A 16,364-nucleotide genomic window follows, 5' to 3' on the forward strand; every position below is an offset into this window, starting at 1 on the left:
CCGCACTCATTTGTCTCCCCGCCTCCCCGCCCGGTCTCTCTAAGCAGCAGCCCGGGATCCTGGGACTATTCGCTGCAGGGCGGTGGGGGGAGAGGGTATTTGGAAAGTAGGCGGGACTGGCCGGATGAATAATTCGGTGTCTGATTTTTCCTGCCTTCAATGGCAGTTCCTCCGCTTCGTTACTCGTTTGCACACGCGGCTGGGCTCTCGGCCCTCGATTGCTCTGGCCTATCACCCTGGGATGCCGCCCGCCGCCGCCACCACCGCGGCTGCCGGGCTTGTGGGATCCGCGGCGGAGCCCGAGCCGGAGCCGGAGCCGAAGCGGCGGCAGGAGCGGTGGCCTGAGAGTTAGGGGGGCGGGCAGGCTCATTTCAGGGCTGGGGGCTAAGGACTGGCGAGTGAGAGCCCGGGGCCACCCGCTCTCCAGGCTGAGGGAGCGGGCGCTCGGAGCCACCGAGGCGGCGGCGGCGGGAGCCGGTCAGAGGGGGCGGCCCCTGGCGGCGACGCCCCCAGCCCAGCCCTGCCCGGCCCCGCTCCATCCTCATCCCGATCGCGGTCTGACGGCGAGGGACGCTCGGCGGGGGCTGAGGAAGGAGAGTCCGAGGGGGCGGGAGAGCGATACTCCCTTCTCCAGGGTCCTTCCACGTCCCCTCTCGGGAGGGATTTACACCTGAACTCGGACCCACTCCCGGCTGGGGCCACGCTGGATTCGCCTCCCCGCCTGGGTCCCGCCCTCCGGCTGCAGGTGGGCTGCAGCGCCCGAGCCGCGGACAGTGGGCGGCGGGGAAGGAGGTGAGCGGGGCCGCGCGGGTTGCCTCTCGGGTCCTTACCCGCCGCCGCTGCGCTCTCCTCCTCCCCTTCCCGCAGGCAGGGCGCGGAGCCGCGCGCCCGCCGCGCCGCCGCCGCCTCGTCCCTTCGGGGCACCATGGAGCTCTCGCCCTCCTCCGGAGGAGCCGCGGAGGCGCTGTCCTGGCCGGAGATGTTCCCGGGGCTCGAGTCCGACTCGCCGCTGCCCCCGGAGGAGCTGGACGCGATTGTCCCAGTCAGTGGGGCCGTGCCTGGGGGCATGTTGGATCGGATCCTTCTGGAGTCCGTGTGCCAGCAACAGAGCTGGGTTCGGGTTTACGGTAAGGACAACATACCGTCTTAGAGGCCGGCGTTTCTCATCTTTGGTCGGGCTGAAATTCATTCCCTCGTCCCATTCTCAGTCCCCACCCATTCTGGTCAGTTTCCTACGTTCTTTTTTGTTCTGGGGTGAGTTTCTCACAAGTTTCTCCAGACAAGCACCTTGGTAGAGAGATGTTACTCAGTATGGTCTTTGGACTTCTTCAGGAACCTGCAGTGAGTTTAAGGTGGAGGTGCACTTTCCAGACTTCTTTGGTTGTTTGCTTCAAGGAACAGCCAACCCTTCTTCCAGAAGGCATGATGCGACACACCATGAAACCAAGTGAATGGAGTTCCATCTCTTTCTCTTGTTAAATGATGAAACACTGGAAACCAAGATATTAGTAAAAGGCTTAGCAGAGAATAAGCTAATGAATAAAATGAGAAAACAACTACAACAAAAAACCCAACCCCCACCCCGCCAAAAAAAAAAAAAACCCAAACCCAAAGTATATATTTATTGGTGGAAGCAGACTAATGTATAACCTCTTTCTCAACCTCACTTTCCAAAAGCAACCACTTATTCTAAGGGACATGATTGCACTTTTGTTTCTGGTTCTCATTGTAAAGTGACTGGGTTGCCACTGAGCAGGTTAAAAGTGATGAACACACGAAAACTTTCCCTTTCTGCATTCCTAGTAACCTCCTCTTTAGTTAAAACTAAATGATGAGATTCTATTAGGATGAGCCTTGTGGCTGGTTTCGAAAAACTCATAGCTCAAGGATTTACAGCCTGCAATTCAGGACTGAGAGTCAAGATGTTTATCACTTACCTCACACAAACACAAAAGACTTTAGTAGTGTGACTGAGTATAAGATGGCCAATTTAAAACACTTGGGATCAAACACAATGTTAAGATGTTATCCTGCAGTCATGTGCATCTAAGCCTGAAGTGATAAAGTACATCATGTTTTTTTACCTCATCCTTCTGAACAGGGTATATATTTACCTTTTAAGAGAGACCAAGACTTAGAAGTTGTCTTTCTGGATAGTTCAGTTGGTTGCAGAACTCCATTTCCATCAGTCAGAATATCACAGAAGTGAGTGTTGGGAGATCTGGGTTCTTGTCTCAATTCTGCCACCAAATATAGATATGATTTGGGGCAGATCAGGTCACTTTTTTGGCCTCTCATACCCTTCCTGTAAAGTGAGGGGATAGGACTGAATAATCTCTAATGGTCCTCTCAATTCTAAAAATCTTCTTAAAGATTTATGTAGATACCCCTTTGTATTTCGCTGGATGTTTATAATTGATTCTTCTATTTATGTTATTCTGTTTAAATGAATTAAAGCAGAGAAGTGGGACATGATGCAGGGTTACCCAGTTCCTTCTCAGCAAATGAGATTAAAAACTTTAGTGCCTGCTATTCCTACTTAGCTGATTGCTTATAACAAAGGTTGATAAGACTCTGAATATGAATATGAATTAGAGCATACTGTAGCTATAGCGTTTTTCTATTCTGTCCTCCTTCCTCTTCTTACACACTTCTTTAGCATACTGTTTTTATACGAGGTTAGAGGTAGGGCCATGCTGCATCAAGAATATGTAGATGATGATTCTGTGTCCAAAATTGTGTCTTGAGTTTTCTAGACCTAGCATTAATTATCATTCTTTGCATGTAACACATAAAACTATGTAATCTATTCCTAGGGCTAGATTTGTCTCCATTACTTTTAAAAAATTATGTATATGTGTATATATACACATACATACATACATACTGTGTATTTGGTGCCAAGCTGCAGACTTCCACTATGTTGTAACTTTTTTGTCTTCCTTATCAAGTAATCAGAAGTTATTTTTATTTACTGTTTAGTACTGCTCCTTTCCTTCCTCTAAGGCAGCTCATCCGGGATACTACTTGTTTTTAGTTTGATGTAAATATCAAAACTATCCAAAGCAAAATTAAAAAAAAAGAAAAGCAACAACAAAAACCATCCCAGCTATCCAAATGATTCTTGACTTTTCTATATCCTTAGCTAGTTTAAGTTGCCTGTTGTATGACCCCTTGAAATTTTTGAATTTAAAATAATATGTAATGTAGAAAATCAATTTTTAGAATACTGGTAGTTTTTTTTCTTTCTTTTGGTTGTTTTAAATGTTCAAAACCCTGATTATCTTGAAACATCTAAATTCTTCTGCTCCAGAGACTTCAGTTAGTATAGTCTAATGTGTTTTAAAGAGATCCAGAAGTTGGGACCCTAATTTAGAGTATACAGCTGGAAGTGGAGAACCTGGTTTTTATAATGGTTTTGCACAAATTGTCTAACTTTGGGCAAATAATTTTAACTCCCTGGGTCTAAGTTTCTACATAAAACATGGACTCTAGTTGATATCTGTGGTCCCTTTCAGATTTTAAGTTGTTCGATTCTATGGCCTGTCCCATTAGTTTACCTATAATTTTGCTATAAATTCCAGCCTGACTCTTGAGGTCCGTCACCAAGCATGTCCTTAACTTAATGCATTTAAATCATGATTTTCAGGGATTCTGGGGAGTACTTTTATCAAAAGGTCAGTGAACTGTGTTTTGAAGGCAGGAATGCTGAGGGTAGTTGTATATTTGTTTGGAATGTTTTCATAAGATAGGAAGGTGGGAATGGGGATCTTGCTCAGGTCTAGTCATTCAATTTTGAGACTTAACCTAAAAATAGCCATGTGGTTTTTAAAAGATAGGGTACAGAATAAGAAGGTGTATCAAGTATGCCGGCTGATGCTATGGCTTATATCCTTCCCAATATATTTTAGTTTAAAATCAGTATGCAAGCATAGAAACAGGCAAACAATAATACCTTCCCCCTAAACACACACGAAGACTGTCTTAACAGAAACTTCTAGGAGCAATATTTTTTATTGTTTGCCTCACAAAATTTGACAACTAGGTACTGTTTTGAGTTTGTTTTTGATAGGTCTGACTCTTTGGTTGGTAATACTTCTGAGTTTTGTGTATTGCCATGATTTGGAAAACTTTGGAATATGTTCAGAGCTTTCTATTAGGTAAATCTATATTTAGAACACAAACAAATGTACATATAGAAACACAGCTAAGAGAAAGTATCCTCTCCTGTCCTTCATGTTTTTTCAGTGGTAAAATATTTCATTGGTTTATTCCAGTATTATAATAAGTTGTGCCTATGTCCTGCCAAGACTATAAAATTATTGCAGTCAGGGAATCTGATTTGTTTATCTTTGTATCCCTGTCTTCCCACCCCCATGGTTGTCATTGTGTCTAGCAGATTGATACCTTGCTCAGGGTCTGAATGTTGATCCATCTGTCCGTCCTTTGACCATCTAGATTTAAACATGACTGGTCATATGGGTGGTAGAATAGCTTAAACAAAGACATGCCACAAACAGCTAAATATGGATGCAAAATCCAAGAGCGTCAAATGCAGAACATTTTTCAGATATTTATAGCCTCAAAGCAAAGTCAATTGGCTGAAAAAGCTCAGCAGCCTAGCAAAAGGAAACGGGAGCGGCAAAGCCAGTCTCACTGTCTCTGTGCTTTCTGGTAAACAATGAGAACATTAAAATTAACTACTTTACCATGAAAGGATGGCACGTGTAGGACACTATTTGGGAGAAATTTAAAATATCATTCTCTAGGACTGCCTGCAGTGGAACTCAACCCATTAACATAGCAGGTCTGCAAGTAGATGCCCAGATGTGTTCTCAGAAAACCAGAAGGGAAGTATAGCTATCAAAATAAAGGGATGGACAAGAAATTATATACTTTAGGAAATGTTCATAGTATCAAAAGGACTGATCTAAAATATTCAATTAATAAAATGAGTAATGTCAACATTATTGCATACCATTAAGTTAATATGCAGCTCATTGTTTATTTTTTTAAAGATTTATTTATTTTTCTTTCCCTCCTCCTCCTCCTCCTCCTCCATCTCACTGTTTTTGCTATCTCTGTCCATTCACTGTGATCTCTTGTATCTATTTTCTTTTTTTGTCTTCTCGTCTTTCTCCTCTAGAATTTCCTGGGATTTGATCCTGGAGACCGCTGATGTGGAGAGAGGTTCCCTGTCAATTGCATCACCTCAGTTCCTGGTCTCTGCTGTGCTTCACCTTGACTCTCCCCTTTGTCTCTCTTTTGTTGCCTCATCATCTTGCTGTGTGACTCACTTGCGCAGGCACTGGCTCACCACGTGGGCACTTGGCTTGCTCTGCAGGCACTCAGCTCACCACATGGGCACTAGCTGCGCAGGCACTGACTCACCATGCTGGCACTCACGTGGGTTCTCGGTTCACCATGTTGGCACCGTGTGGGCACTCGGCTCACCGCATGGGACTGGCTCATCATGCAGACACTCACGTGGGCACTCAGCTCGCCATGCAGGCACCCACGTGGGCGCTCAGCTCGCTATGCGGACACTCGCACAGGCACTTGGCTCACTGTGCAGGCACTTAGCCCGCCACATGGGCACTTGAGTGGGCACTTGGCTTGCTGTGCAGGCACCCACATGGGCACTAGGCTTGCCGTGCAGGCACTCGACTCACTGCGCATGCCACACAGGCACTGCTCACCATGCAGGCACGCTTTCTCTTCTTTTTCACCAGGAGGCCCCAGGGATTGAACCCGGGTCTTCCCATATGGTAGGCAGAGACCTTATCACTTGAGACACATCTGCTCCCCTCATTGTTTATTGATGACTGATAGGGACCTGCTGGAAAAATTTTAAAGGCTGCTACTATTTCAGCAAGTAGAAGAAAAAGGGAATTCATTTTACTATGTCAAATTCCTTATAAATCCAGAAGTGTGACAGTGGGGATTTGGGAAGAATTTCTCCTGTGTGTTGATGGGATAGAAGTCTTATCTGGTGTATGAATTAATACAAAGGATGAGATTTATTTTATTGTGGTTTTAGAAGGTATGTTGATATTTAATTAAAATGTTACAACCAGTAACAAGTCTAGGAAGTTGTTTCATTTGGTCCAATATCGATTGGAGGTGACTAACTCACTGGCCTTATACAGAATGTTCTTAACAGAATTATTATTATTAGCAAATCATTCATTCTTACAACAATGATAATAAATACCCTGTGACTCCTGTTTTGTATGAATGTGTAGATGGATGAAATTGCTCAACTTTACAAATGAGTTTTAAATAGCTTAGTAATTCTTCTATTCTTAAGCTTGGAGTCAGTGCTTAAGATGTGGCATTGACTTTGCTGGCACATTCATGATTTCCATATAAATTTTATACACATTAAGAGTAGACAGTACTTCATTGAAACAGTGAAAGTGCATAAATGCCTAGGCATGTACTGTTTATTTTAAATTATATTGATTTCAGATGGCCTCTTTTTATTTCCTTTGGCAAAAAATGTGTATATCTCATTTAAGTTGTATGTTTCATTGATACTCATAGATGGTGGACAGTTACTTTTATAACATCTTAGTATTTTTCTACTCTCTATCATGTTGCATTATTGCTATTTTGTTTCAAAAAAAATGAAAACTTTTGAAGACTGGACTTATACATCCACCATCTGTTCTAAGACCATTTGGGCTAAAATATCTCAGAATTCAGAATTTTTTATTTTAGAAAATGAATACAGTACATATATAATAACACATAACACCCCTAGTAGGGTCTTTTGGTTTGCCAAAGGACAGATGATGCAAAGTACCAGAAATCTGTTGGCTTTTATAATGGAGATTTGTTTGGGGTAAAAGCTTATAGTTCCAAGGCTGTGAAAAGTCCAAATCAGGGCACCATCAGAGATGCTTCTCAACAAAGTCAGTTTCTGTTGACCCTGTTGATCCTGGCTATGTGGTGAAGCAAAATGGCCACCCATCTCTGCCCAGGTTTCAGCCTTCCCTTTCAGGCTCCTTCTTTCCTTTTGAACTGCTCTGTGGGCCTAGCCTCTTGGAACTTTATGCTTAAGTGATCCTCTCTCTTACATGGCAGGATCAAACATGGTGGCTTCCTGTTCTTGTGTCTGCTTGAGTTTCTCTCTGTGTTTCCATTTGTCAGACCCGGCAAGGGGCTGGCACTCAAGCTGAGTCATGTTTCACTGGCTCTTTGGTTGGTAATTCAGTCCAGTCAAAAGCCATAAAGCAGTCTTATCAAGTAACCTAATCAAAGTCCCCTCAACTGAATTTAATGTAGTCAAAGGGTATCGCACTCAAAGGAATAGATTAGTTTACAAACATAATCGTTCTCTTTTTGAGAGAAACTGCCACATGGGGTCTGAAGCATTGTCTGCTAATCAATCTCATTAGTAGTTCTGCAGTGAAATAAATGAATATTCACACTAAGTGGTATAAAGACTATAAATAGCCTTATGCCAGTGCAGGTTAGATTTTACTGCTAGAGGAGTTGGTTTTCAGGGCTTTTTGGATATAGTAATTGCAGATATTGATTTAAGGATTTATACACATTTCCTTATGTAAATATTACAATGTTCTAGAATTCCCCTATTTGAGAATAGTTTGTTTATAAGGATCAGCTTTATCTTTTTTTAGATAATAAGATTTGGTGCATATGTTTTTTAAAATGATGTGCAGTTGTGTCCTATGGTGTTGAATGAAATTTCTGTGATTTATTAAGGAAAAGAAAAGGGATTCACATGTCAAAGAAAGTAGGTTTTATAACGATTACTTAGGAAATGGTTGCAAGGCAAGTGGTTTCTGACGCTTTGTTTCATTAGAAAGAAGGGTGAGGTAAGTTGAAGCAGAGGGTTTATGTAATTGTTCTTTGCAGTCACTTTCTTCAGTGGCACACAGTGTTTTGATCACCTTTTAAGTAGGTGAACCACAAAAGAAGTAGTCGACTAATGACTGAGTTAATCCAGAAAAAATTCAGCTGTCTGCTCCCTTGTCCTTCCCTGCTGGAATAACTTTTAAGTAATTAGAGAGGTGTTTGGTCTTGTTAACCAGGAGTCGTCTGAAGTGTGCTGAGGGCACCACTGAAATTGCTTCACCCTGCCTTGGCAGAGGATAATTGTTCTCTGATATTTGTAAAAATACCTTTCTTCCCACAGGCTATCAAATACTTCTGAAGACCAGTAGGCAGAAAAAACCTTTACAAATTTAATGTAGCTTATTTTCCAGGGAGAAAGCAGACATCAGGAAGTATGTGATATGCAAATAGAAGAGAAAAGACACCTTCCTGAGGCTCAGCGCAGGTGTTAGTGTATATACTGTAAACAAATAAAATCTAATACTTGAGTGCATAAAACTTCATTTGCTAGACAATGATACAGAAGTTACCATCTTTCTTATATTTAGAGCAGGGTTCTTTTAATTTACTCCAAAGGGTAAAATGAAGGGAATGACCCTCTGTGGTTTTCATTTCAGATGTCAAGATCCTGAGTGTAACCTTCCCTCACTAAGTGTTAGTTGCACTAATTAGTTGTCTGTGTCAACTTTGCTGTTAAGAGTCCAGTTTAGATCCTAATGGTATTCTTATTTCTCTGTAAGTTGTCTTTCACATTTCTCAAGTTCTTTTCATATTGTGTCATTATTAGTAGGATTGTAAAAGTAAAAGTATACCTTCCCTTCCCCAGTCTAAAACAGGTGATAATACTTGGTGATACTGTTGGGGGTGGATGAAAATTTAGAGGAAGATATTTAACATTAGGCAAGGAAACAGAATTCATAAGGGTATTGTAAAAGTTGAAAAGAAACTTTAAAATTGATCATTCTAAATACTTTTCAAAACACTCCTTTAGATTTCCTCATTAAGAAAATTGGTTCAGGAAATTTTGCTTATATCCCAAATTAGAAGTATATTCTACAGTTTCTCAGGATTGGAACCCTTAACCTCAGATTCTTCATCAGCCTCCTGTTTTAGCCTCTAGATTTTACTGCTCCTCCCTAGGGAGATGTCCTCCCAAAGCTGAAGGTCAGGAAAACCGACAGTGAGAAATACCAGATTGTTAGATACACAGTCTTTAAGGGAAATGCTGGAAGCACTATTACCTAGGTAACAGAAAACAAAAATGGAGTAAACATACAGAAAGTACAGGGATAAGAACAATCTCATGATGACCCGTAAGAGATAGATTAGTGAACAGATTAGGCATTTTTCATCTGTTTTCCTAAGTTCTTTATTCATTAGATGTGTGCCACAATTTGAAGTGTTATTTTAAAGATTTTTGAATATTTTATGTGTGATGCTTAGAACCTTACACAATATCCCACCTAATAACTTTCCACCTTTTTATTTCTATTAAAAAATTAATATACTTTTTATGATTATGAATACATACTTAATGTAGAGAATTTGAATTATAGGAAAATCTAAGGAAAATTAAAATCACCTGTAATTCTTCCTCTCAAAGATAACTACTTTTAATGTTTTGTTGTATTTTTTTTTAAATTTCCATTTGATTCTTTTTTTAAATTTTTTTTTTTTTAAATTTCCCTCCCCCCCCAGCTGTCTGTTCTCTGTGTCTATTTGCTGCGTGTTCTTCTTTGTCCACATCTGTTGTTGTCAGCGGCATGGGAATCTGTGTTTCTTTTGTTGCATCATCTTGCTGCATCAGTTCTCCATGTGTGCGGCACCATTCCTGGGAAGGCTGCAGTTTCTTTCGCACTGGGCGGCTGTCCTTATGGGGTGCACTCCTTGCGTGTGGGGCTCCCCTACGTGGGGACACCCCTGCATGGTACGGCATTCCTTGCGCGCATCAGCACCGCGCGTGGGCCAGCTCCACATGGGCCAAGGAGGCCCGGGGTTTGAACCGCGGACCTCCCATGTGGTAGACGGACGCCCTAACCACTGGGCCAAGTCCGCTTCCCTGTTTTGTTGTATTCCAGTCTTTTCTGTGTACAAATGTATTTTTTGTACATATTTGATATCATGCTGTATATTTTGTATCCTGCTTTTTTCTCTTAGAGAAAATGTATTTTTTTAATTTAATTTTTTCAATAGGTAATACATTCCCTTGTTTCAAAATTCAAAAAGTATAAAAGGATATTCCTTGAAATCTCTCTTAGCCCCCTGCTTGCCATTTGGCAGGCAGTCATTGTCCCTTCCACAGTCAATAAATGTTTAACATTTTTGTGTCTTTCCATATTTATTCCATGCACATAAAGGCAAATAGATATAGATACACACATATGCATATATATATGTAAAACCTCTGTCATAAGTGAAGTCTAAGAAATTTTCAAAAGCTGCAGTGTCATGTTTTGTAAGGTTAATGAAATTACCGGGGCAAGCCTGCATAGGGAATTGGCAAGGAGTTCTAGAGGACTGGAGCCAGTTGTTAATTGCTTTCTATCTGAATGGATATTATTCCAGGTTAGTACCCTTTATATGCTTTTTTCTCCTTTTTATATAATGATAATTCATTTTAGGAATTCTTCTGTACCTTACTTCCCTCTACCCTGTATTGATTTTTCTTGGATATGTTTTCCTGTTAATTTAGAAAGAATTTCCTCATTCCTTTTGTGGCTGCATAACATTCTGCTGCCTTTCAGAATGGTTCATAATTTAACCAGTCTCCAAGTTTTACATTACAAATGATGCTACAGTGAATAATCTTGAATATAAGCTCTGTTATACGTGTATGAGTATATTTGTAAGAAAAATTCATAGAATTAGTATTACTTAGTCAAAGGGATGTGTTAATAATTTTGGAAGATATTGTCAAATAGCCTTCCTTAGTGGTTGTACCCACTAGTTGTATATTCTCTAGCAATGTGTGATAGTGCCAGTCTCCCCCTGCACTGGAATTTATCAGCAATTTTTTCATCTGGCAATCTGGAAGGTGAAAAATGATGCCTTAGTTTAATTTTAATTTTTCATATCTCTTATATTGTGGTTGAAATTTTTTTCATTTCTAAGAGACATTTAAATATATCCTTTTCTGTGAACTATACATTTATTCTGCCCATTTTTATTGGTTTGTTGGGGTCTTTTTTTTTTTTTATTGATTTGTAGGAACTTTGCTTAGGTGAGCAAAGAACTTATCTATGATGAGTTGCCAGTATCTTTGTTTGTCTTTTGTTTGCCATGAGGAAATTACTTTTATGTAGTTGATATATCAGTCTTTTCTTTTATGGCTTCTTGGTTTTGTGTTGTAGGTAAAGTGGTCTTTCCCACTCTAAGTCTATAAAATAATTCTCCCATGGTTTTATCTACGACTTCTTTGGCTTCATTTTTTTTTTAACACCTAAATCTTTGCTTTATTTGAATTCATCCTGGTTTAAGATAGGAGACGTGGATCCAATTTCATTCTTAGAAAGACAACTTTCCAGTTGTCCTAAGACCTTTTTTTGAATAATGCATCTTTCCCCTATTGACTTGAGGTGACTCCTTCATCTTGTAAAAGATTACCATTTGTATTTTGGTTTATTTCAAGATTTTCTATTCATTTTTATTGGTCTATGTTCATGTGCCAGTGTCACACTGCTACATTACTGAGGCTTTATAATATGAAAATATAATTTGTTAATGACTTTAGTTTAATATATTTAACCATTATTCTATTTTGAACATTAACATTTTTCAAAATTTTTGTTTATTCTCTCCTAATCATCCTTGTGCACAATTCTTTGAACCTGACTTCTGAGTGTTTCCTTAGAGTGGATTCCTAAAAGAATATGAAATGCTTTTATTTTATTTTTTTAATTAAAATTTTTAAAATTTATTTGTCTCTTTGCACCCCTCATTGTTTGCACTTGCTGGGTCTGTTCATCTCTTTTGTTTCTTTCTTTAGGAGGCACGGGGACGCATCCAGGACCTCTGATATGGGAGGGAGGTGCCTAATCCCTTAAGCCATTTTTGTTCCTTGCTTTGTTGTGTCTCTCATTATGTTTTTCCGCTTGTGTCTCTTGTGTCATCTCGTCTCATTAGCTTGCTGTGGCCTGCTTATCATGCCAGCATGCTGTCCTGCTTTCCTCTTTAGGAGGCACTGGAAATTTCTGCTCCTGCTTTGTTGTGTTTTTCTTTTTGTGTCTCTTGTTGCATCATCTTGTGTCAGCTTCTGTGCCTGCCTGTCGCCTTCTTTAGGAGGTACTGGGAACCAAACCATGGACCTCCCATGTGGTAGGTGGGAGCCCAATAGCTTGAGCCACATATACTTCCCTGTAATGCTTTTAAAATCCTGAAACTTAGTGCCAAATTGGTGCAACTTTCCTGGAAAGCAGTTCTTGTCATTAACACATGAAAGTATGGCTCATAATCAATATTAAGTCCTACTGTTGTATTGCGAATTTCAACACACTGAAATCTTTTTACATAGATTTCATGTAATACCTTAAATATTATATGACGCATATTAAATGTTCTCAGAGACCTGGTCTTTGTAAGATTGTCCTTCATGTACTGAGTTGTTTTTCCAGTGGTATGCCTTTTGATTAATAACATATATCCAAGTGAATGAGGGGAGGACAGGAATATAGAGTCAAAGCAGTTGGTCTGCTAAAGGTCAAATCCATGACTGTGGCCTTATTAGACTTTCTATTTGAAATAGCTTGACAGAGACATATAGTGTTTTGATACTCAATGGAGCACAGGGTTGGTGGCTTTCATCTTAGCTGTTCATGTCCTCCTTCTATTCTTTGTATCTCAGAGTATTATGAAGGAATTGGCATTCATGAAATTTCCTTTGAACTAGACTTGAATATAGTTTTCGTTTAATTTTAATTTGATGAGCCATTGAGGTGTATACTTGTGTGGTACTATGTTAATGATTGAGTTTTATAGCATGGGGTTAATTTGGGTATGTTCTGAGGGCACCTTATTACAATATCAAACAAAGCCAAATTTAAGAAATAGCAATAAGAAACCAGCATTAATGACTAAAGTAACTTAAAATTTTTTCTTCAGGGAAAAAAAGGCTGGAGATAGGAATTAGACAGTGAAGAATCATATTTTACCCACACCATTAACCAAGTAACCAAATTTTCTTTTTCACTTAACTGTTTTATGCAGCACATAATACTTAATAATAAGCTTGCCTTCCCAAGTCAGAAAGGTGCAAACTTAGAAAGGAAAGTAGTTTAACTTTTAGCACTGTTATAGAACAATTTGAGAAAGAAACAAATCATAAAAACAAAAAAGCTCCCAAAAGACCTGTATCCAGTTAATACTGTGGAAATTTGTAGGAAATTTTGTTTTGAATTAAATTTTGGCAGGAGCAAGACAACTAACAAAAAGATGATGATAGACAACCCCCATCCCAAAAAACAGAGTATCTATAGCTGCATGCAAAACACTTCCTTCCATCTGGCCCATAAGGTTGAATCCCCCTCTCAGTCTGAAGCAGAGTGGGCATCATCATCCCTAAATCCTCAGGACTGAAGACTGAACAGATGTAAGTGGGGAATACAACCATGGACCAAAGTAGATTTACTATTGTTGTAACGGAAGAACTTGTAATATTGATATAGAGATAGTGGCTACCAGAGGTTCTGTGTGGAGGGGGAGGGAATAATAGGTGGCACATAGGGCATTGGAATTGTTCTGCATGATATTGCAATGATGGATACAGGCCATTATACATTTTGTCAAATTCCGTAAAACTGTACAGTGAAAAGTGTAAACCATAGTGTACACTATAGACCTTCGTTAGTAGCAAAACTTTAGTAATTGTTCATCAAGCATTACAAATATACCACCGTGATGTAAGATGTTATTAATGGCAGGAAATGAGGAGGTGAAGTGTGTGGGAATCACTTATGATGTCACTTTTTAAAATTAATTAATTAATTAATATCTCCCACCCCCTGTTGTTTGTACTTGCTGTGTGTTGTATCTTTTAGGAGGCATCAGGAACTCAACCCAGGACCTCTGATGTGGAAGGGAGGTACCTAATCACCTGAGCCACCTCTATTCCCTGCTTTGTTGTATCTCTTGTGTCTCTTGTTGCGTCATCTTGTCAAGTCAGCTTGCTGTCTTGCTTATTTTCTTTAGGAGGCACTGGGAACCTCTGCTCCCTGCTTTATTGTGTCTCTCATTATGTTTTTCTTCTTGCGTCTCTTGTTGTGTCATCTTGTTGTGTCAGCTTGTTGCACCTGCCCATCATGCCAGCTCGCTGTCTTCTTTAGGAGGCAATGGAAATCAAACCATGGACCTCCTATGTGATAGGCAGGAGCTCAGTTGCCTGAGCCACAGTCACCGCCCTTTTTTTTAATTTTAAAGGTTTATTTATTTACTTTCCCCCTTTCCCCTCTTCCCACCCTGCTGTTTTTGCTGTTTGTGTTGTCTTTTCTTCTCATTTTCTCTCCTCCAGGATTTAATCCTGGACACCTCTGAAGTGGAGAGAGGTTCCCTGTCAATTGCACTACCTCAGTTCCTGATTTCTGCTGCACTTCACCTTGACTCTGCCCTTGTTTCTCTTTTGATGCATTATCATTGTGCTGCGTGACCCACCTGTGCAGGCACTGGCTCACCACGCAGGAACTTGCGCTCACCACACAGGCACTTGTGCAGGCATTGGCTTGCCGCACGGGCATGCTTTCTCTTCTTCTTTTTCACCAGGATGCCCCAGGGATCGAACCTGGGTCCTCCCATATGGTAGGTGGAAGCTCTATCACTTGAGCCACATTCACTTCCCAACAGCTACTTCCCTTGATATAACTTCTATGCAATCTAAAACTTCTCTATAAATAAAGTTACTATATGGAAAAAAAAGAAAAATATTTGGGCAGGAAATTATATATGGAAACCCAAAACCTTTATAATGCATGTTCCTCTTTTGAAATGGGACAATTTTGTCCAAGTAGTGGTTGGCCTATTTCAATGGATGGGCCTTGAAAAGATGGCCAACTAATAAAAGACATTCAACATCTGAAAAATGATTTTGCCTTTAATATTTTCTAGTTTCATAAAGATTTTGTAGAAGTTTTCCCTTTTATAGAAATTAAGTTATATGCTTATTTTTGAATAAGCTTGATAAAATAATTAAGAAAGAACAGTATCATAGTTGGTGATCCTTATTGAGAGAGAATGATACTTTAGAAGATGGACTAATTATGGTTAATTTTCTTGCTGTTTTGTTAAGATCAGAAAGTCTTCAGACTTTTGCAAGTCCAAACTAAATAATTTTAAGAGTATATTAGTCAGGGTTCTTTAGGGAAACAGAACCAACAAGAGAAACCTGTAAATATTGTGAGGCTTTATTAAGTTGATTCACACAACTGCTGGGATGCATGAGAAATCCTGTAGGGCAGGCTGCAAGCTGGGAACTCCTAGGAAGGTTTTTGATGAGTTCTCCATAAGGAGTAGGCTGGCTGGAAATTCTCTCTTCTGACTGCTGAAATCATCACTTTTTCTAAGGCCTTCAATTGGTTGGATGAGATGTCTCTTATTGCTGAAGGCAGTCTCCTCATTTGATTATAGATATCGTCAGCCATAGATGCAATCAACTTACTGATGATTTAAGTCCATGAAGTGCCCTCACAGTAACAATTAGGCCAGTTCTTGCTTGACCAAACAACCCGTCACCATTACCTGGCCAAGTTGACACATGAACCTAACTATGACAAAGAGGAAATTTTTAGTTATTTGCACTTTAGGTTATAATGTAACTACAAAATAATTTGTTCTGCTAGATTTGCTTTGAATGCTATGATATTACAGAACTTCGGAGTTATCTAACTTTTATGAATTGTAAGCAACATGAGAAAGCTGTATGTGGGTGAGCATGTGAATATGTAATTTAAAAAGGTTAAATATAGTCTGTTAGCTTTTTAAAATTATGGATTTTTAGCAGTAATGCAAAATATGAAAATAGTTCCTTTTCTATAAAAGTGTGGCTTTCTAGGCATACTATTTATCTTTATCAAGTCACTGAGAATACTGATATTTAAGAGACCACACAATCTTAAGAAACTTGAGTTGTGTTTATCTGGGGCATAACTTTGCTCTAGGATTTACATTGTAAGTGGTTCTCCATTTTAATATATTAGTAATTCTAGGAAAGAGAATCCCTGTCACAGAGCAAGGTCAACCCATATATTGACCAGAGCTTGAACATACAGCAGGTATTTTAGGATATTTATAGAACTCACATATTCTTTTTTAAACATAGGGAGACTGTGGCTTCTTGGTGGGCCTAGTTTACTTTCACCTAAGTGATTTAACCTTTAACCTGACTAAACTTATGGTCTGTAACATATGCTTAATTATTTAGACATACTTCAAGATTTACATTTTGAGGACACAGAAACTTTAAGCATGATTCATACATGTTAAAGTATTTGAATCAGTTGTGAGATTTAACTTCATTT

At 39.7% G+C, this 16,364-nt stretch overlaps 1 protein-coding gene across 3 annotated transcripts in view; it reads left to right on the forward strand.

The window, feature by feature from the left end:
• The first annotated feature begins 254 nt into the window (after window positions 1–254).
• The window catches only part of RASAL2 (RAS protein activator like 2), a 459,173-nt gene continuing 443,063 nt past the window's right edge, over window positions 255–16,364 (forward strand). For all 3 annotated transcript variants that reach the window (XM_058274784.2, XM_058274786.2, XM_071207582.1), the window contains exon 1: window positions 255–1,127. In XM_058274784.2, coding sequence (XP_058130767.1) covers window positions 926–1,127 — 202 coding nt within the window. In that variant the 5' untranslated portion in view covers window positions 255–925. The remainder of the gene's footprint in view (window positions 1,128–16,364) is intronic.

This window comes from Dasypus novemcinctus, chromosome 13 (assembly GCF_030445035.2).
Source record: "Dasypus novemcinctus isolate mDasNov1 chromosome 13, mDasNov1.1.hap2, whole genome shotgun sequence".
Classification (NCBI taxonomy): domain Eukaryota; kingdom Metazoa; phylum Chordata; class Mammalia; order Cingulata; family Dasypodidae; genus Dasypus; species Dasypus novemcinctus.